The 21,831-nt window shown below is 42.2% G+C and overlaps 1 protein-coding gene across 6 annotated transcripts in view; it reads right to left on the bottom strand.

The window, feature by feature from the left end:
* Positions 1 to 21,831, bottom strand: part of LOC141076086 (receptor-type tyrosine-protein phosphatase U-like) — a 240,061-nt gene that overhangs the window by 43,152 nt on the left and 175,078 nt on the right. For 3 of the 6 annotated variants that reach the window (XM_073563349.1, XM_073563370.1, XM_073563340.1), the window contains 10 exons: positions 17,427 to 17,444; positions 16,643 to 16,679; positions 13,858 to 13,955; positions 6,649 to 6,765; positions 6,413 to 6,567; positions 6,198 to 6,333; positions 5,966 to 6,115; positions 5,287 to 5,463; positions 4,467 to 4,607; positions 3,582 to 3,707 (listed from right to left, as the gene is read on the bottom strand). In XM_073563349.1, coding sequence (XP_073419450.1) covers positions 3,582 to 3,707; positions 4,467 to 4,607; positions 5,287 to 5,463; positions 5,966 to 6,115; positions 6,198 to 6,333; positions 6,413 to 6,567; positions 6,649 to 6,765; positions 13,858 to 13,955; positions 16,643 to 16,679; positions 17,427 to 17,444 — 1,155 coding nt within the window. The remainder of the gene's footprint in view (positions 1 to 3,581; positions 3,708 to 4,466; positions 4,608 to 5,286; positions 5,464 to 5,965; positions 6,116 to 6,197; positions 6,334 to 6,412; positions 6,568 to 6,648; positions 6,766 to 13,857; positions 13,956 to 16,642; positions 16,680 to 17,426; positions 17,445 to 21,831) is intronic. The other 3 variants (XM_073563387.1, XM_073563381.1, XM_073563360.1) reach the window with 1 other exon arrangement.

A 21,831-nucleotide genomic window follows, 5' to 3' on the forward strand; every position in this document is an offset into this window, starting at 1 on the left:
CACCTAGCGCACGCCACCGTGCGAGTGCCGTTGCCCTGGACAGGTGGGTAGGCCAACTCTTGGGCGCGGGCACTGGTACAGGGTCCTTCATAGTGCAATCAAGTGTCTCTGACGGTGGTGGTGCACACCCGCCGTCAGACACACCGCCGTACTATGAGGGGCCCAGTGCCAGTACCGACGCCCACGAGTGGGCCCCCCTTGCTTGGGCAGGGCCCCAGCATTTGCAATCTTTACCTCTCCCTGCTCCTCCGCTGTGTAGTCTGGGCCGTCAAATCCATACTGTGCCTGACACAGTCTGAGCCTGCCTCCTGATGTATAGACATATATTTTGAATGTGTACGCTATCCATACATGTTATCTGGGGATACGGTACCCTTTCTAACCTTTGTGCAATCACGTGCAATCCATACTGGGCCTAACACCGTCTGAGCCTGCCTCCTGATGTATAGACATATATTTTGAATGTGTACGCTATCCATACATGTTATCTGGGGATACGGTACCCTTTCTAACCTTTGTGCAATCACGTGCAATCCATACTGGGCCTAACACCGTCTGAGCCTGCCTCCTGATGTATAGACATATATTTTGAATGTGTACGCTATCCATACATGTTATCTGGGGATACGGTACCCTTTCTAACCTTTGTGCAATCACGTGCAATCCATACTGGGCCTAACACCGTCTGAGCCTGCCTCCTGATGTATAGACATATATTTTGAATGTGTACGCTATCCATACATGTTATCCTGGGAAACAGTACCCTTTCTAACCTTTGTGCAATCACGTGCAATCCATACTGGGCCTAACACCGTCTGAGCCTGCCTCCTGATGTATAGACATATATTTTGAATGTGTACGCTATCCATACATGTTATCTGGGGATACGGTACCCTTTCTAACCTTTGTGCAATCACGTGCAATCCATACTGGGCCTAACACCGTCTGAGCCTGCCTCATGCTGTATAGACATATATTTTGAATGTGTACGCTATCCATACATGTTATCCAGGGATACGGTACCCTTTCTAACCTTTGTGCAATCACGTGCAATCCATACTGGGCCTAACACCGCCTGAGCCTGCCTCCTGAGACATATATTTTGAATGTGTACGCTATCCATACATGTTATCTGGGGATACGGTACCCTTTCTCACCTTTGTGCAATCACGTGTAATCCATACTGGGTGTGAGAACGGCTGGAGAGCTGTTAAGCAATCTACAGCACCTGTGGTTTGCACACGTAAGTTTTTCATTTTTTCAGGAATGACGGTTAGGCCTAATTCCGGAACTGCGGTTGACCTGCACTTACTGGGAAATCATTGTTCGCGGGTAATAATTGTAATCAGTGATCCCCATCACTAACGTTGTTCAGCGGGTTATCTGCACCTGTAAGCGACAAACGCTGGCCTTTTCAGTGTAGCGCACATGCAGCCACGGACATGTAAGGGCATGACACACCAGTTATTGGCCAATCTCATGTGCCAGAGCCTCACGTGTCCCTCTAGTAAGCCGGACTCGGACCGCGGGGCATGACGGAGTCTCGTTCGTTAACGGAATTAAGCTTGCAATGTGTGCATCTGTTCTGTAGCTGGCATGGTTGAGGTTTCCCAGGTGGAGTCGAATTTAACCGTAGGCTCCACTCCTGGTGGTGCCCTTCTGGACATTCCTTTAAGGTTCAGCTTTGCAACCATACTGCCCACGTAAAACAAACACTTTGCCTTCATGAACACTGTTTGGAGGGTCATGAATCGTGGGAATAACGCCGCCCAATCAGTTAACCTGCTAGAGAGATCGTTCGTTGCTCCCAAGCATGACATCACACTCCCTAGGAAGAAGGTAATGCCACTGTGGCGACCGTACTCCTGGGGGTGACACAAGTGCACTGATGCCCAGCCACTGCTCGATGAATCTGCTGGTACATTGACCCAGACCACTACATTCCCCTCGCACGCTACACGGCCTGAATCTGACCCTGATGAAACTCAGGTTACCCTTCCCATATACAGTTCCATCTTACACGGTGACAAAGAGGAAGCTGCAGATGAAAGTACAGGTTCGGCCCACCCGCCATCAGACACACCACCGTACTATCAGGGGCCCTGTGCCAGTGCCGTCGCCAACGAGTGGGCCCCCCCTGCTTGCTCAGGATCACAGCACTTGCAAAGTTGAAATACTGTGCAGTGAGATGGAAGATGGGGACGACGAGGAATCCAGACAAGTACAGGGATTCCCTGGCGAGGAGACTTATTTGATTGTTTTCAATGTTGGGACAGCAATTTTTGGGGAGCACTATACTCTGGAGAATGATAGATGGGGCCCACCATACACTGGAACATTCCAAAGGTGGACATCAGACACTGGAGCAGCATTTACAGGGCCCATTATACACTAGAGCATTAGAAATGGGGCCCATTAGGTTTGGAGCATTGTTTGGGCCCATAAGACAGTGGAGCTTCATCCATGGGGACCAACATATACTGTAGCATTATGTGGAGCTCATCATATACTGTTTCAAACATTATATGGGACCAATGATTCTGTATGGAGAAATAGATGGGCCTCGTCATGAGATGTAAAAAGTGAGGTATTTTTCATTGTACTATACCGCTATTTCTCTGCCGTATCGGAGCATGATGAGTTGTGGTATGTGTTAAAGGGGCGCTCTTTTGCCCAGGGCACATGAAAACCTGCAGCCAGCCCTCCCCCCCACAACTTTAGCCAAATAACCCCCATTTTTCAGTGCATAACTTGTATTATGAAGTTAATTAAGGTTGACAAGCTTAAGTAAGAAGAATTGATGCTTTTGGCATTCAAATGGGCACTGTAGGTGTGTTTCCTGTCCTCCTCTCACTGCCGACTTTTATTCCCCATTGACTTACATTGGGTTTCGTGTTTCGGGACGACCCCGACTTTTCCCTATAATCGGACGATCTTGCTCGACCCGACTTTTGGAAAAGTCGGGTTTCACGAAACGAAACGCGACCCTAAAAAACCAAAAGTCGCTCAACTCTACTGCTGAAGCAACACTCAAGTGTTTTAATAGGAAATGTGTAAATGATTTGGTGTGGCCTATAGTGAAAGCCAAATCTTAATTCAATTGAGAATCTGCGATCAGACTTAGTGATTGTTGTTCACTAGAGGAAACCATCAAACTTGTAAGAGCTGGAGCAGTTTTGCCTTGAAGAATGGGCAAAAATCCAAGTGGCAAGATGTGGAAAGCTCATAAACTTATCCAAAGTTACTTGCACCTGTAATTGCTGGAAAAGGAAGCTCTACAAAGCACTAACTTTAGGGGGGTGAATTGTTGTGCATACTGAAGTTTTCAGTTATTTTGTCCTATTTGATGTTTGCTTCACAATAAAAAAAAAACTAAATGTTCACAGTTGTAGACATGTTCTGATGTTCTGATACAAACCTTGTAAAAACCCAGTGAAATTGCAGATTGTGAGATACGAAAAATGACAAGGGGTGAATACTTTCTCAAGTCACTGTATACACGCTATATTATTACAATCTCAGTACTGACAGCAAAGAAGGCCGCCCTTTACTAAGATTTGCAGATGTGTTGGCTAACTCACCCTTGTGATGTTTTGTACTCGGAAGAGACGGGTCACTACATCTTCATCCACAGAACCAGACACGAATTGAACTTCCATTGGTCCATATCTAGATATACCATTGTCTGGCCAGTACTGTAAGCAGGGCTAGTTTTTAAGATATAAAGCAGAGGATCTCATAAGTGAAGAACCTTAAATTCTTCTTCATTCACAGATGTGTGTGATGCTACGTGTATGTCAGTGGCTGGTGATGACAACTCTGCAGATATCAGCTTTTCATTACATATGGATTACCAGGAACTATATATACAATTCGCATTTAAAAAGTCAAGGTTCATACTGTAAAATCTAAACTTACTGACAGCTATAGTTAACACTATCTGGCCCAACATTTCCAAAAATGATCATATATTCAACTTGTGACAATAGGAAAATGGCGTGTGCCATATTAAATTTGCTTTGATGCTCCCTGGGACGGGCAATGCCGGCACGAAGAGAAAAAGTGAGTGATTGTGATTAGTTTCACATCACATGGTAACGTAATGATTATGGTGTGAACAACGGACAATGAAACCTGGTGCCTCTCCTGATATGTCTGTTTCATTAAATAATTCAATTTCCCATTTAAAAAAAAAAAATCTTGTACCAAGATTTCTTAGAGCTTCAAGTGAATAAGAAAATGGGCTTGTTGTAGCTTTGATAAAAATCCATATTTTATCTTCAGTGCTGCATATTCATGAGCACTGTATAACCCCACCCCCACCAGTGATGAGCATATTTCTGCCTATGCACAGTGAATACAGAAAGATACCAATCACTGGGGTGAGCATTGTGGTACAAAGCCCAGCATTCAAAGCACTGGTAGATCTGTAACAGATGAAATGTAATAGATTGCATTTTTCTTACCCACGCAGAATTAGACTGGTTCAACTGATTCAGCATAACAATGCTACTGCAACCATAGTCATATACCAGCCTCCAGAAATCAGTAATTGTGTTCTGCAGTGGGTGTACTGTGACAATAACATGGGAACTTCTTTTGTAACTCTGAAAAACAGCAAAATACAATTAGAAATTATTATGGTTATTACAAGGTAAAGGCACGTAAAAGGAGTCTATAGGGGAAAAGGGCAAAAAGCTATAATCTGCCCCCTGCTGGAAATAGCATGACATCACATTTTAGGACAGCAAGATGTTTGGTGAGAAATTGTGTCGTCTGTTGGAGAAGATGATAATCTAACCCTCTCCTCACTTATCTGCTAACACGGCTGTGATTGAAAAGTGTGGAGACCATACATGGCTTCACAATGCCAAGAAGAATGGGAAATAGGCTTGTGTGATCGAGAACGTCGCTATTACACAGACCCGATAGCGATGGCGTGCTCGGCCTCAATCAATCTTGACTGCAGAGAAATGCGCCATATACCATACAACAACCACTAATAAGACAATATGTATTGCAACCTATGCTCACGAAACATAATAAAGGCAGCAAGGACTTATAACTCCTAGACCTCCTATTTTCAGCAGCACTACCCTATTTCACGTTTTTCATTTTATTTCTAATTTCATCAAAGTGGCCTTTCTGGTGCAAGTTTATGAAGCTCTTCCATCAATTCAACCATAAATTTAAAAAAAAGCAAAATAATATTGAGACTAGAACCCCTGAATAACCAAAACACCACAACCCAAAGTATATACTTGTAGTGTACGGTCAGTAGCTCACATCAGTCAGGGCAGCATTAATGTAATTGCTGGTATCTTCTCCATGTGCAGAGAGTAATAAAGGCAGGGAACGGTCAGGGGGTAACACATCCATACTTCGGTTCTTGTCTCGGTTGTGTGGCAACAAAGCGACGCTGCACTCTTCTACACCAAGTTGAGCTGTCACTGAATTTAACGTCTGTGGAGAAATGGCACAGGAGTTACCAAGGAGAACAAATTAAAGGGAATCTGTCACCAGGTTTTTCCCACCTAATTTGAGAGGAGCATAATGTAGAGCTAGAGACCCTGATTACAGCAATGTGTCACTAATTTAGTTTTGATAAAAATCACTGTTTTATCAGTATAAGCACATGACTAGAGAACTAGTAAACCTAAGTCCACCATATTCATAAGCTCTGCATAACCCCGCCCCCACCACTGACTGGCAGTTTAATGTGCATAGGCAGAAAACTGCCAAACAGTGGTGTGGGCGGGGTTATACAGAGCTCAGCATTCAGAGAACTGTTAAATCCGCAGCAGATAAAACAGGGATTTTATCAAAACTGCAACAAGCAGCTCAGCAACTGACAAATCTCTGGAATCAGGGGCTCTGTCCCTACATTATGCTGCTCTCAGATGGGGTAGTAAAAACATGATGCCAGATTTATTTCAGTAGATATCAATAATACAAGCAGCAGTACCTGGAATTCATCTCTCAGGTGTGTGGAGTTACTTTGTGTGTCTATCTGTAGCATTTCCTTGTACGTTTGCCTAAAGTCACATGCCGGTATAGCTGTGTCACCACAAAGGCAGGCCTCAAGGATGGCATCATGGATGAAAACATACTGCTCCTGGAAGCATTAGACTGTTAATCACAATGACTTTCTCCATTGAAACGCATTTCACTTTACGGCCCCATTCCAGCCATTTTACCTGAGTTTGCACCATGTTGATGCGCCGCGAGCACAGTGTTTTGACACAGTTGTAAATGTCAACCACTCCTTCACACTCCGCCATGTCCAGCATCACATCCAAGACAATGTAGCATCCTGTCCTGCCAGCTCCAGAGCTATCAGAAGATCCACAATAGGTTAACTGGACATACAGACATAGACTAAAGCCACAATGGGGCAGCTGGCACTACTGACCTACAATGCACCACAACTGGTCCAGCATCAGGCGGTGTAGAAGACTTCACTCTGCGAATAAAGGCAAGTAGCCCTGTAGCATGGAAGGGAACTCCGTGCTCAGGCCACGAAAGGAAGTGAAACTGCTTTACTTCATGTCTGGCAGTATAACCCCGCTACAAAAGGAGGATTTACTTCATTAGAAACAGAAGAAAGCCTCCAATTACATGGCGCACATAAGTTGTGTTGTCACTCACCCGCTCCATAGCAAGTGTCCTAACCGTATACTCCGACAGGGTTTCTGTATTAAGTAAAGTAATACGGATGTCTCCATAGGTTTCGGCAGTGTCTGGCCAGTACTTACTGCACTTCACCTGCGCAGAGGATGAAATAATATGGTGCACATGAGACAAACCAATTCTCAAATGGCAATAAAATTGGGATATTGATGGCCTCCTTGCTCCACGCATACAGATAACATATCATTACAGAGGCTTTCCGCTCTTCGTAAAACTCTTGCCTCACAAACTGTGATGTGCCCATGCTCCCCGAGTCCTGCTAGGTCTCCACCGCAGCTCATGGTGTCTGTTATTGTCCCCAGAGATGACATCACATTGACAGCACTGCGGCCAAAAACTGAGCTCAATGCTCTGCCCGAGTGGACAGCAAGAGCCACTAAGGAAATCTGAGCTCATTGACTGTCCGCAGCACTGCCGACATGATGTCAGCGCTGCAAACACACTAACACCCAGACGTAACAAAGACTTAGAAAATAAAAAATACAGATCAAGCTTAAAAAAGATATGCTAAGAAGTTTAAATAGATCTGTTTGCTATTTGTTCCGCTCATTCTTCTCTATCACAAGCCAAAGCAATCTGTCTGATCTCTATTATGTAAAATACTGTTATATCAGGACAAATATTAATGCTTAAAAAAAGAAGACTTTTCTAAGCAACATCATATGCAGATGAATAAAATGACTGCTTCCTACCATCACCATATCTATCCATAAGCCGTGCCTGGTGTTGTCGTTAAAGAAACATGTTCATTTTTTTCTCCTTAGACCTATGTACATATTCGTGTAGTGTAGTGTCAGTGTGTTAATATACTCATCGATTGTTGTCTTCTCCAGTATCTAGCGAAGGGACAAACTGAGCAATGCTCCAAAAAGGTGACTATAAGTCCAAAGTAAAATAAATCATTTTTATTCAGACAAATCCAGATACAAATGGGGGGAAGTGGACAATGAAGTGCGGAAACCGCACACCGCGTGGATAACAAGGGATTGCTGTACAATCAGAACCTATGCAATAACAAGGAATACATACATAGAGTTACTAAATTATCGCAAAGTGCATATAGTGCATGGCAATGTATGGCAAATAAAAATGTACCGCACAAAAAATCTCTTATTCAAGCTCCATCCATCAAATAGGCAGCTCAATACATACTGTAGATCATTATCAGATAGCAGGTGACCATTCACCATGGTTAAACAGGTATATGACGCCCAAGAAGCAGAGTAGCAAGAGAAGAAACTTCAGTTACCTAATGAACTGGTGGGCAAAGGTTCCAGCAGTCAGCAGCCCACCCCAACGCCCATTTCGGAGGGTTACTCCATCAGGGGATGAGAATCTAGCACCATTCCAATCCTTTTCCGAGTCCCCTGATGGTAATTCAGTCTCCGGATCACACTGCGTACTGTGTGTGACCCAAAAGTGGCTTGTACAATATAAGTCTATGGAGCATCAGAATGAGACGCCACGTGGACCCGTAGAAGCCTTGTGGAGATGAGAAATGGCTGTCGTCCATTCTTTCTCCCACCCAGTATCCCTTGTGACAGAGTAACTGGTGAAGTGATGGAGGGGAGATACGTGTCACTGCGAATGATGGCGTCAGTGATAACATAGTTATTAACATAGTTATTAAGGTTGAAGGGAGACTTTAAGTCCATCCAGTTCAACCCATATCCTATCCTAACCTGCCCTAACATGTTGATCCAGAGGAAGGCAAAAAAAAACCCATGTGGCAAACAGTAAGCTTCACATTGGGGAAAAAAATTCCTTCCCGACTCCACATACGGCAATCAGACTAGCTCCCTGGATCAACGCAATATTAAGGAGACTAGTGTATATACCCTGTAATATTATACTTTTCAAGAAAGCATCCAGTCCCTTCTTAAATTTTAGTAGGGAATCACTCATTACAACATCATATGGCAGAGAGTTCCATAGTCTCACTGCTCTTACAGTAAAGAATCCGCGTCTGTGAGTATGCTTAAACCTTCTTTCCTCCAGACGTAGAGGATGCTCCCTTGTCCCGTCACAGGTCTAAGAGTAAAAAGATCATTAGAAAGGTCTTTGTATTGTCCCCGCATATATTTATACATTGTAATAAGATCACCCCTAAGCCTTCGATTCTCCAAACTGAATAACCCCAAGTGTAATAAACTGTCTTGGTATTGCAGACCCCCTAGTTCCCTAATAACCTTGGTCGCTCTTCTCTGCACCCGCTCCAGTTCAGCTGTGTCTTTCTTATACACAGGAGACCAGAACTGTACACTGTATTCTAAGTGTGGTCGCACTAGTGACCTATATAGAGGTAAAATTATGTTCTCCTCATGAGCATCTATGCCTCTTTTAATGCATCCCATTATTTTAGTTGCCTTTGCAGCAGCTGCCTGACAGTGGCCACTAAATGTGAGTTTGTCGTCCACCCATACACCCAGGTCTTTTTCAGTGACAGTTTTGCCCAGTGTTTTACAATTATGGACATAATTATACATCTTGTTCGTTCTACCCAAGTGCATGACCTTACATTTATCCCCATTAAAGCTCATTTGCCATTTATCAGCCCAAGCTTCTAGTTTACATAAATCCTCCTGTAATCTAAAATTGTCCTCCTCTGTATTGATTACCCTGCAGAGTTTAGTGTCATCTGCAAATATTGAAATTCTACTCTCTATGCCCCCTACAAGGTCATTAATAAATGTTAAAAAGAAGCGGGCCCAATGCTGACCCCTGTGGTACCCCACTGCTAACCGTGACCCAGTCCGAGTGTGCTCCATTAATAACCACCCCTTGTTTCCTATCCCTGAGCCAGCTCTTAACCCACCTACACATATTTTCCCCTATCCCTATTGTTCTCATTTTATGTATCAACCTTTTGTGTGGCACCATATCAAAAGCTTTTGAAAAGTCCATGTACACCACATCCACTGCATTCCCTTGGTCCAGTCCGGAACTTACCTCTTCATAAAAGCTTATCAGATTAGTCTGACAGGAACGGTCCCTTGTAAACCCATGTTGATATTGGGTCATGAGGTTATTCTTCTCCAGATACTCCAGTATAGTATCTCTTAGAAAACCCTCCAGGATTTTACCCACAGTTGAGGTTAAACTTACTGGCCTATAATTTCCAAGTTCAGTTTTTGTCCCCTTTTTGAATATTGGCACCACATTTGCTATACGCCAGTCCTGTGGTACAGACCCTGTTATTATGGAATCTTTAAAGATTAAAAATAATGGACTATCTATGACTGTGCTTAATTCCTGCAGTACTCGGGGGTGTATCCCATTCAGGCCCGGGGATTTGTCAATTTTAGTGATTTTTAGACGCCGCCGTACTTCCTGCTGGGTTAAGCAGGTGACATTTAATGGAGAATTTTTATCCCTGATCATGTTATCCGTCATGGGATTTTCTTGTGTAAATACTGTTGAAAAAAAGTCATTTAGCATATTGGCTTTTTCCTCATCCTCATCCACCATTTCACCCAGACTATTTTTAAGGGGACCAACACTATCATTTTTTAGTTTCTTACTATTTATGTAGTTAAAGAAAACCAGAGTAGTTTCCTCCAGCACACTACGTATTGAGAGTATGAATGAGAGTTATTAATCAGAAGAAAAAAGGACCATAGAACTCACCGATCCAAATAGAAAGTCCGCTTTTATTGGCACACAATTAAAACTTCATGGCTGGGAGGCTGTGGGTGAGAGTGAGCACGCACCGACGACAGCCGTTTCGCGCCTAATGGCGCTTCCACGGGTCAATAAAAGCGGACTTTCTATTTGGATCGGTGAGTGCTATTGTCCTTTTTTCTTCTGATTGTGGACTTATACATATTATACATATTGTATTTTCTGGACAAGCACCAGGATCTTGGTAATAGCCTGCAACACAGCACGAGTTTGACAGCAATACCTGGCAGGGATACCTTCCGTGCCGGCTGGCCTTTTTTTTTTACCAAGTTTAATATGAATGAGAGTTATGTTATGGGCTGGTTTTAGTGGACCTCCATAGAGCGGGTGGGAGGGGATCCACCGTATCTCCACATGCAGAGTACTGACAGGACCTGTGTGATGTCAAGATCATGTGATTAGTCACATGATGGAGAGTCACATGGTATGGCCTTAAATAGCTGAACTCCAGGGTTAATCTGAGCTGTTGAAGGCCTAGAGAGCACCCCAGGAGAGTGTTTATGCACATAGTGCTTGTGCAAGGATGTTGTTAATCTTGAGTGGGCTGACCCCCACTAGTGCAAGGACTGCACGATGTGCAACCATTTTGTTTTTGCTGTTTTTACCCAGAAGGCCATGTTTATTTTTGTGCTTAATACCTTGGTTTATGATGTACTAAATAAACCAAGTGCTCCCTTAAAGACACAGTGTTCCATTTACTACCTCCGTGTGCAGCCGAGTGAGGCGATCAACCACACCCTGTATAAGAGTATAGCATGAATGTCTAATTCCACAAAATAAAGGACTTTATTTTCCTCTCATATGTGCACGAAATGCCATAAGCTTATATTGTAAATGAAACTTCCGGCTCAAATATAGACCCCTGTGTGATCTGGAGAGTCTGAATTGCCATCACGAGACTCAGAAGTGGATTGGAATGGAGTGGGATACTGGAGAAGGCAATGATCGGTGAGCATATTAACACACCGACACTACACTAATGTTTGCGTACCTTTAAGGAATAAAAGCATTAAGTGGAGTGCTTCTTTAAGGGGTTGTCCAGTGAATACAAGTTATCAACTATCCCAAGGATAGGTGATTAGAACAGGGTACTTTCATCCTCTTTAAAATGGAGCGGCAGTGTACATGCTCAAAAGCAGCTCCATTCATTCCTTGTACTTTTTCCGGCATCCCCATAGAGAACGAATGAAGCAGTGGTCGGGCTCCCGACTTGCCACGCCATTTTGTAATGGTGAAATGGTGGGACACCCATCGAACAGCAAGAATAGGTGATGACGTGTTTTCCCTACACAATTTTTAAGCTTTATGGAAGTGAATAGGGCTCAGCAGCAATACCACACACAACCTGACGATCAGTATGGCGCAGTTTTTGAAAGAAATCAGTCATGTTTTTCTAATGCTCTATAAATCCCTTTAAACCACAGATAAATGTCAACGCATGTGAAATGTGTAAGCCAAAGCTCAAGTGAATGTTATATCACGGGGAATAATGGGAGTAGGACAACTGTGAATATTGATTACCCTTTTCTATGCAAGAAAAAAAATCTTAACGATATATGTATATATACGGCGTATCCTGAGGGAGCTAAGGAGATAAATGTGAAACTCTGACATAGATAGATGTGAATATCGGACAAAATGTCTGTTCTATCCCTGCGGGGTAACGAGTATTTATAGCCTGTGCTCAGGGTGGTAACAACAAAAATAATGTACCTAAAATTCAGCATATTTTTCTTCAGGAAGGTGAAAAAAGGGCTGAAAAAATGCTTAGGAGACACATGGAGTCCATCCAGCCGAACAGAAGGGGCCTGCTCCTTGCGAAGTATGTTAAGCCCATGACTGTGTGATGGATGCAATGTGAGACGCACGGTGATAAAGAGGGTAAACTAATTACAATGCGATCACGTCAGCACAGTTTGGTAGGGTGCTGAAGGAAGAGCGCTAATGAGAAGGGAAAATTAGACCAGCGGAGACCAAACAAAATCATTACAGTTAATGGAGATTTACGAGAAAACACAATTTAAAAAATGATCTGATGTAAGGAACATTGTTCTTAATTACCCGTCAGAGCAACACAGCGACAATACTAATCATATTAGCAGAGAACAATCCAGTTCACAGCAATAACTGCTGTGTTTTCCAACAAGCTAACACATATCTATGGCAAACCCCGCAAACAAAGGGAGAAAAATACATCTGAAATAGCAAACATTTGCTGTGTTTTGCTGTTTCTTGTTTGCCTAAACGATAGTCCAATTCATAATCTACCAATAATTGGCACTTCTCTATAGCAGAGCGGACACATTATGCATTCGAGAATTGGGCCTAATCAATTCTGCAAGTCTCCCGCCGCAGGAAAGATTACACAAAGATCTATATGCAGTTCTATCAAAAGGGTTAACCCTTTCTCTTCTAGCTAATATGAAAAGAAGGCATCAATTAAAGGGAACCATTAGGTTCAAATAATGCATGCATGGACCTTAATAGGCGGCGCATTGGCACAATCTGCTCTATCAGTGTTGTCTCTGCATTCCCACAGGATGGATCCAGGACACACAAGGGTTGAAGACATGTGGTGGAGTCCCACAGGAGGGATCCAAGACACACAAGGGTTGAAGACATGTGGTGGAGTCCCAGAGGAGGGATCTAGAAGACACAGGGGTTGAAGACGTGGTTTTATTATCGACGCGTTTCGAAGTTATCAAACTTCTTCCTCACGATACAACCACAGATTGTAGGAAGTTTGATAACTTCGAAATGCATCGATAATAAAACCACATGTCTTCAACCCTTGGGTGTTCTGGATCTGTCCTGTGGGACTCCACCACATGTCTTAAAGCCTTGTGTGTCCTGGATCCATCCTGTGCGACTCCACCACGTCTTCAACCCTTGTGTGTTCTGGATCCGTCCTGTGGGAATCCACCAGCTGCACAGCAAAAAAACACTTAAGACAGTTAGAATCATAGAATGTTAGAGTTGGAAGGGTCATTGTGTCCAACCCCCCCCCCCGCTCAATGCAGTGCAATTGGCCAAAGCCTTGAAATTGTTGTGGCCTACACAACCCCATCAGCCGAGCAAGCATTCCTTACTAACATACTGTACCTGTTGCTATCGGTTAAGACCCTATTGCGCTTTATTGCTTCCCAGCTCCTGTACAAATGTGAGCACTCTTTATTATATTTTTACAATAATACAACAGTCTAATTGCTTTTATCAACAATAAGGCAGTCATGGGGGGTGTACCTGTGCACTATGAGTTGACTTGATGTCCTTGGATGTATGCATGCCATAGAGAATTTGGACATGTCCCCATAACCCCTGCATGTGTAAGAAGCTTCTAATTATACTAATCAACAACGAACATGTAAGAACAGTTCTAGCAGAGCAATCCTAGAACTAATATGACTACTTTTTTTTCTGTTAAATTGACCTCGGTTTCTGAAGATATAATCCCTCCACATGTGGCTAGTGTATAAATGTACTTACCCTTCCAACTTCCACGAGCTTGGTAATCATCACTATGCTTGAACAGTGTTCTTGCCAAACCATCCTCCAGAAGTCATAGATCATGTCCTGCTTTGGACCTGTAGTGTGCCAGTTATATATAAAAAAAAATAATTTGTAACAAGAAATGTGGATTTACAATTTGCTTCTTATTTTTGGAAAGTCTAATGACACTCAAAACCTGAAAAGTCAAATCCTTCACCTTCTGCCATGACATATACAGAAGTGTCGGAAGCTGGGACTGACAATGCCTTATGGTCAGTCTTGCGCTAGGTAATTTATCTCTGTACCCACAGCAATGACATATTGGAAACAAAGTACGGTAAATGCCTTTACTTAAGTAACAAAATAATGGCAAGTCTCCAAATTAAAGAAATAAAAGTAAGTAATTTATGACCATTGTATGTAGCGAGGAAAAAAATCTACGCTTAAATTATTTACCCCTTGTCACTTGGAAGTGGTTCCCGACAAAGATTCCAAAATGGTCAATGTGTTGGGTTGGCAGTTAGCACATGCAGTTAGGCTTTTAAAGGAAACCCATCAGCAGGTTTTTGCTATTTAATCTGAGAGCAGCATAATGTAGGAAATGAGACCCTGATTCCAACAATGTATCACTTAGATTACTGGCTACAGCAGCTGTGGCACAATCAGAACTTTTAGATGCAGCATATAGCAAAGCTGAGAAAGCTGCCCCCACAAGACTCTCTATGTACATTGTCTATATTGACAGTGAGCTGCTTATCAGAGGAAGGGGCGTGGTCGGATTAGAGCTCACATGTTGCTGTAGTCCAGCAGTGATTATCTCCTTGTGATAAAACCTTCAATGTATGTAAACAACAGCTTATAGCCCAAAAAGTGACACATCTTTGAATTTAGTGTCTCAGCTGTTATCTCCTGCTGTACTCAGATTACATGGCAAAGACCTGCTGACAGATTCCCTTTAAAGAAGACGGCCTTACTGTGCACATATGTTTTGTATAAGTGCACATTTTCTTACTATGGCTTACTTATTAAATGTTTTAGTAGAAAAGTTGGTCAGCTCCTACATTTGCATAGGAAATGAATACTTGTAGAAGTTTAGGTTTGATCTACCTTTGCAACTAAGGTAGGATTAACAGGATTCAGAAACAGTGACCTCGGAAAGTGACTTTTGCATTACCACCATTGTGGTGCAGTTGGTCAGTCTTTCAATAGCATTTTGTTTCTGTTCTACCTGGAGCAAGGTTGTTTCTTAGTAAACCAACGTCTCTCACTATTGTCCTTAAAATGGTATTGAATTGGACGTTTGCCACAGATTTTTGTACACTCCAGAGCTTCTAAACAACGCAAAACAAAGCATTGAAAATCTCATTCATATGACTCAAGGTTGAGAAGCTACAGACGCACCAATGAATATGACTGAAAGCAGTATTTATCACAAAAAAATATTTGACAAAAACTATGCAACCTTCCACACATATAATCATCCCGCATGTAAAAAGGCTGTGTCCATTGTATGACTTAGTTCCCAGAAGCCCGTCATTGGAACAAACGATTTTGCTCATATGTTTGCATAACATTTCCAAAATATTTTGCCACTTGCTCCCCAGTTCTAATAACAAGATAATACATTATCACATCAGCTCTTGTACAAGTAGAATTTTTTTATTGTTATTAATGTGAGGTTCTTAGCGCCAGTTGTCCGGAGAAACCAGCTACATATCGATATTAACGCAATAATTAGGTTGCTTATTAGATTTAATTAGAGAATTTTCTGCATAAGATTGGTGGCTGCATGGGGAAAATTAATAATAAATTATATGATTCTGGGAAACAATAAAGGTCTCACAAAAAAAGTATTATGGTGTCATTAATAGGGTTTTCAAGGTTTATTGACAGCCCATCCACACCTGACTGGTAGGGGTTCAACTCTTGGCAACCTGCCAACTAACTGTATGCCTTCTACATAGAGTAATGGTGGACATGATGGACATAGCAGCTTTGAGACAAAAACAATTGGGGACAAGCAACACTATTAAAATAGACAAAGGGTGCTGCAATATGTAAAAGATAGCCAAATATTATACCAAAGACTCACACAAAAGAAACCTTCACAGACCACACTAGCAGCTTTGTCCTGTTCCCTTCAAGGGAGCACCCCGGACAGATACTACTATGTAGCCTACATAACAAACTCCAAATCTGAGGATAGAACAAGGTTTTGGAGGGATGTATTCACTACTAACAAAATGGGATGAAACTCAAATAAACCCGCACTATAAAGCCCTACTTTTATTATTATACAAGTAGTAAAAATTGCTATAGGGTATAAAATTAGGTCCCTAATCTGCCTAAATTCATTGTTATTAAAGTGCTCAATTTCTTATATTTAATGGGTAACACCCCGGGGTTCTAACACCTATTAGGCAGAAAAGGACACACAAATTTAACGCATTAGTCCCCCCAACATGTTTTGCCACATTTGCGTCCTCATCAGGGGATGGGACACTGGCTTTCAAAAATAAAAGTTACATTTTAGGGCTTTATAGTGAGGGTTTAATTGGATTTCTTCCCAATTTGTTAATAATACTATGTGCAGTAGACTGAAAATGATTGGAAGAAGCTGCAGAACTGTTGCTAAAATCCGTAGCCCCATCTAACAGCTAACAGAGTGGGACCACACTAATCGGATGTTGATGGATTGAAAAACCTGTTTAAGAAGCCAATATCTGCCATATCAAGGAAAATGGTGGCCATCTTTTCACCTTGTTCTAATTGACGTACTCACCTTGTGTTGCAATGAAGTGATTAGATCTGTGATAACCCTAAAAAAAAAAGAAATATATGTAAATGATTTTCTTGTCATATCCACTGTCTAACATTCCCATCATGCATTTTGACAAGCACTGTTATCCACAAAAAAGGAGACGTGACATAGGATTAGGGAAGACAGACAAATGGTATGTGCATCAATTAGTCCTTAAGCCATCACCCTGTAACAGGAATTTCACAGTCCAGAAACAAGACTGGAGAATAGAATGGCAGAAGTGAGGAAATGATGGATGATATGAGAAGCAGAAAGAAACCTTCTCAAGAAGAGTTCCTTGCATCTGAAGGCAACAGTAGAAAAACTTATCAACTAAATTTATGGAAACCTTAATGAAAGGTCCATGAGTTTTTAGCAAGATTACCAGCCTTCAGCGAAACATGTATTTTCATGGAAAAATGAATAAAATGATGTGCAGAGCAAGTTTAGAGGGAAAAAAATGGAAAACTGATATGGTAGAAGGGGAAAGGATAAGGGTACATGAGAAACAATACTGTATATTCAGTGGGCCATAAGAAAGGAATAAGGCAAGGTAAAAAGACAGAGGGCGACCAAAGAGGAAAGTAGGCTGAGAAGGTCCAAGGTTTTTGGGAAGCTGTTTATAATTAAATCATATAGTGGAATGTATACATTTCTGGAAAGAGAAGATGCCAAATATAAGTGTCTATCCTCTACTGTTTATCCCAGGGCGATAAAGCACCTGGTTATGGGAGATGGAGAATAGGATCACAAGCTTGATACTCACTTCTCTGTTTATCCGGATCTACCGGTGATCCCAAAGACAGAAAGACAGTGAAAGGGGGCAAAGATGTTAAGGAGGGAAAGTGGAAAGAAAAAAAAACCAAGAAACAAAGGGATAAATGAAGGGGAAAAGATTAGGAAGATTGAGAGGAGAACAAAAATAAAACAATGTCGTAATGAGAAAGGGGTAGAGGATTGACCAGGAAAACAAAAGAAGTTACAAGTGGGTGGAACATTAGTATGAGATCAGGAATGGCAGAGATTGGATAGGGTGACGAAACAAAATGCAGTAGATAGAGAAAAGGCAGCAGAGAAAAGAAAGGATAAAGATGTATTAGCAGAAACAAAAAGACAGGCAGCATAGTACTACTATGAAATTAGAGACGATTTCCCAATAGATATACTGTATATATGACATATACTGTACATTCGATATACCATGAAACGTCCATTATTTGGCATCTAATTGATGACAATCTGTTTGCACATTTCTCATTCATTATTATAGTGTAATACCAAGTACCCTTGCTCTTGAAAGTAGTACAGATAAGACCCCCAAGTGACCAGTCATTAAAAACATGGCCTATGGTTATGTTAAAAATGTCCACAGAGGGAATACAATACAGTGACTACTAACCAGGAGCAAACATAAATGCTAAATGGTCATCTACAATGGACCTCTCGGACATTATTGAGAGTTTAAACCACTTTTACCCAAAATCTGAAGCGTAGAAAATGTAGGGCTTCTTAATGACAATTTCCATACTTTGCTAACAAAGTAAGAAACTATATACTGTAGGAGCAGAGAGTCTCCAAAAATGTGTAATTTAGGCTGTGGCTACATAGGATAGCTCAAGTGAATAGGGTCATATAGCGACCCTAAGCTTTGCGACAAGCAAGTCGCAAAGCTTAGGATCCTGTTGGATTTTTTTGGTACTTGTTAGTCACAATGTAAGCACAGTCACTTGCATTATATTCCATTATTGCATTGGCATACAGAGACTTTTGGCCATGTGACCTGGGTATTTTGCAGATTACATTGTGATGTCTGATGTCACTGCTCTTCATGTCAGCTTTCTCAAGCCTACAGTTACGCCTTTTGTACGTTTCAGTGTTTTGCTTCCATTTTCATTAAAATAAATAGATTTATTAAAAAAAAAAGAATATGTAATCACATTTGATTTTTCTGTGCTTAATGTAATTTCTGTTTCTGATTTAAAATATATATACTGTATATAAAGAATGTTAAAATATTGATCAAACACTGACAGCACACGGATGGCACACTGGAACAATGGACTTCTGCATGAAACCTATACGTTCAGTATTTGATAAGTATTTTACATCAGTATTTATAAGGCAAAACCAAGAATGGAACAATCAGAGGAAAAGTATAATAGAAACACGTCACCCCTGTATTTATCATCCACTCCTGGTTTTGGCATACACATACTGATGCAAAATACTCACCAAATACTGAAAGTATCTGTAAGAGTACTGACAAAGAAATCAAGCTGGCAAAGTTAGCTGCTGAAGAACAAATCATCGACAGTAAAGTAAATATATTAATTCTAAGAATAAAAAAATAATATTTTATCAGTTATCGAAAATATGATCATATAAATGGAATTTAATTGTATTGGACAAAGGGAAGGCTGATATAAACACATACTTTTCATTGGATATCATTCAGCAAGACAGAAAACAAGTTTTATTACAGAATATAACCAACTTAACAAGAAGTACAGCGGTGTCTGAGCAAATAAACTATTGATAAAATTCCCAGGACAAATGTTATACATCGATGTTGTGACGACTCCTGTAGTGGACCCTCTGGGCGTGGCACCAACCCTCCCAGGGCGAGCTGACCTAGTGAGGACCACCCCCTATACAGGGAGTGTCAGGGGCAAGCCCAAGGGGGTAAGGTACCATGACTGCTGGCACCAGGTGGCCGTCTCACAGGAGACACGAGTGAGTGTGTCTGCAGGAACGTGCAAAGAGTGGATACAGGGACACACAGGGTACAGGACGGTACAGGGAGAGTGTACGGAGGCACGGAGAGTACAGGACAATACAAGGCGTGTACACGGGAGTGCGCTAGATACAGGATAGTGCAAGGCAGGTACACGAGAGCACGTATGGCATGCACAGACAAGCACACCCAGGTGCAAGCAAAGCAGGGCGCATGCAAAGGACCACGCCAGAGTATAGAGTTACACAGAGCGTGCGCAGAGAGCATGCCCGAGTGAAGACTAGGCAGAAGGTGTGCCAGGAGGCACAACTGAGCATAGAGCAGAGCGTATGCAAAGGAGGATGACAGAGCAGAGACAGCATGTGCAATGAAGCACAATAGAACACTGAGCAGAGTGTATGAACGGAGCATGTGCTGGGAAGCAAGGCAAGGCAGAGTACAGGAAAAGAACGCAAAGCAGAGGATCCGAATACAGCGCACAGCCAGGCAAGGACCAAGCCAGGAAGAAGCACAACAATATTCAGGCCCTCCCATAGGAAGAGGTAGCCTGATATAGGGCATGAGTGCTAGGACTTCTGGGTCAGGTCCTCCAGGACCATAGAGAAGACAAGGCTGCAGCTAGAACCAAGAATAGCGCACATGCGCACTAGCAACGTTGTGCAGCCATGGAACTAAGTACGAGAGGTGCGCGTGTGCACCCGACAGGACCTCCCGGAAGGGCTGTGGCGCCGGAAGTGGTGACGTCGGGCGCAGGGTCCTGCCCCCAGGTGAGAGCGGCGTGACAAGCGGCGGGACACATGTGTTTTGAGGAAGCTGAGCTCAGTAAATGACAGATGATGTAGCTCATCTTCTGAGGGTCTCTTGTAACAGAGTCAATGCTACAAAATTGGAGGATGTCCTATGTGGCACCGATATTCAAGAAGATGGATCCAGGCAACTACTGTCCAGTAAGTTTGACATCAGTGGTGTGCAAATTTTGTATGGCATTATAACAAATGAGAGGAAGTTTGATGTTGATAAATGTAAAGTATTGCACTTAGGCTGCAATAATCATATCGCTGAGAACACATAAGAATCACAGAGAGGTTTTTTGATCTCCAAATAATATGGATTTATCCAGGAAAAATTATTTCCAAAGACAATAATTTATAAAAAATTATAATTGTCTTTATTAGTACATATATTCAATATACAACAATGCACAAACCAGAAAACAAATAAAATTCATACTGGATATTAAATCCATATGGAAAAGAACAGGCGGGCAGCAAGTATCACAATTAAAGCGATGGGGGGCATATATAACACATTTCTCATAGAGAAGGAAAAATCCTCCATGTATACCTGAAACAACACACAGTCATATTTATTAAATAAAGTGCTTAGTGCATAAAGTGTGCCATCCCAATATGACCAGGAGGATGTTATCGAAAAAGTAACAATAGAGTGATGCCCATAAAATGACACATACAGTAGATAACACCAGTACCAAGATCATACAGAGATGATTAAGATAATAGTAGTAATCACATTCTCTAGTATAATCCAATAATGAACCAATAATGCATAGTGTATTATCAAAATTCCTCACCAATGGTAATGTCCAGGCCAACGCACAAGGAGCCCCCCGAAGAAGATACAGCGAAACGTGCTGTGGGGACATCAGAAGCTCTATGACCACTGTGGATGTGCTGTGGGGACATATGAAACTATGGACATATGAAACTCTATGACCACTGTGAATGTGATGTGGAGACGTGATGCTGTATCAACACTGTGGATGTGATGGAATATGTGACGCTCTATCAACACTGTGGATGTGATATGGGGAACATGTGAAGCTCTGTCACCACTGTGGATGTGATGTGAGGGATATGTGAAGTTCTATCACCTCTGTGGATGTGATGTGGAGACATGTAAGGCTCTATCACCACTGTGGATGTGCAGTGGGAACATGTGAGGCTCTATGACTACTGTGGATGTTATGTGGGGGACATATGAAGCTCCATGACCACGCTGAATGTGATATGGAGACATGTGCTGCTCTACCACCACTGTGAATGTGATGTGACATGTGAAGCTCTAGCTCCACTGTGGATGTGATGTGGGGGACCTGTTAAGTTCTAGGACCACTGTGGATGTGCTGTTGAGACATAGGGCTCTCTTCCACCACTGTGGATGGGATGTGAAGACATGTGAAGCTCTGTCACCACTGTGGACGTGATGTGGGGGATATGTAAAGCTCTGTCACCACTTTGGATGTGATGTGGGGACATGTGAAGTTCTATTACCATTGTGGATGTCTTGTGGAGACATGTGATGCTCTATCACCACTGTGGATGTGATGTGGGGGACGTGAAGCTCTATCACCACTGTGGATGTGATGTGGAGATATGTGACTCTCTATCACCACTGTGGATGTGATGTGGGGACATGT

Source organism: Dendrobates tinctorius, unplaced genomic scaffold, assembly GCF_039654945.1.
Source record: "Dendrobates tinctorius isolate UK_male_01 unplaced genomic scaffold, ASM3965494v1 ptg000015l, whole genome shotgun sequence".
Classification (NCBI taxonomy): Eukaryota; Metazoa; Chordata; class Amphibia; order Anura; family Dendrobatidae; genus Dendrobates; species Dendrobates tinctorius.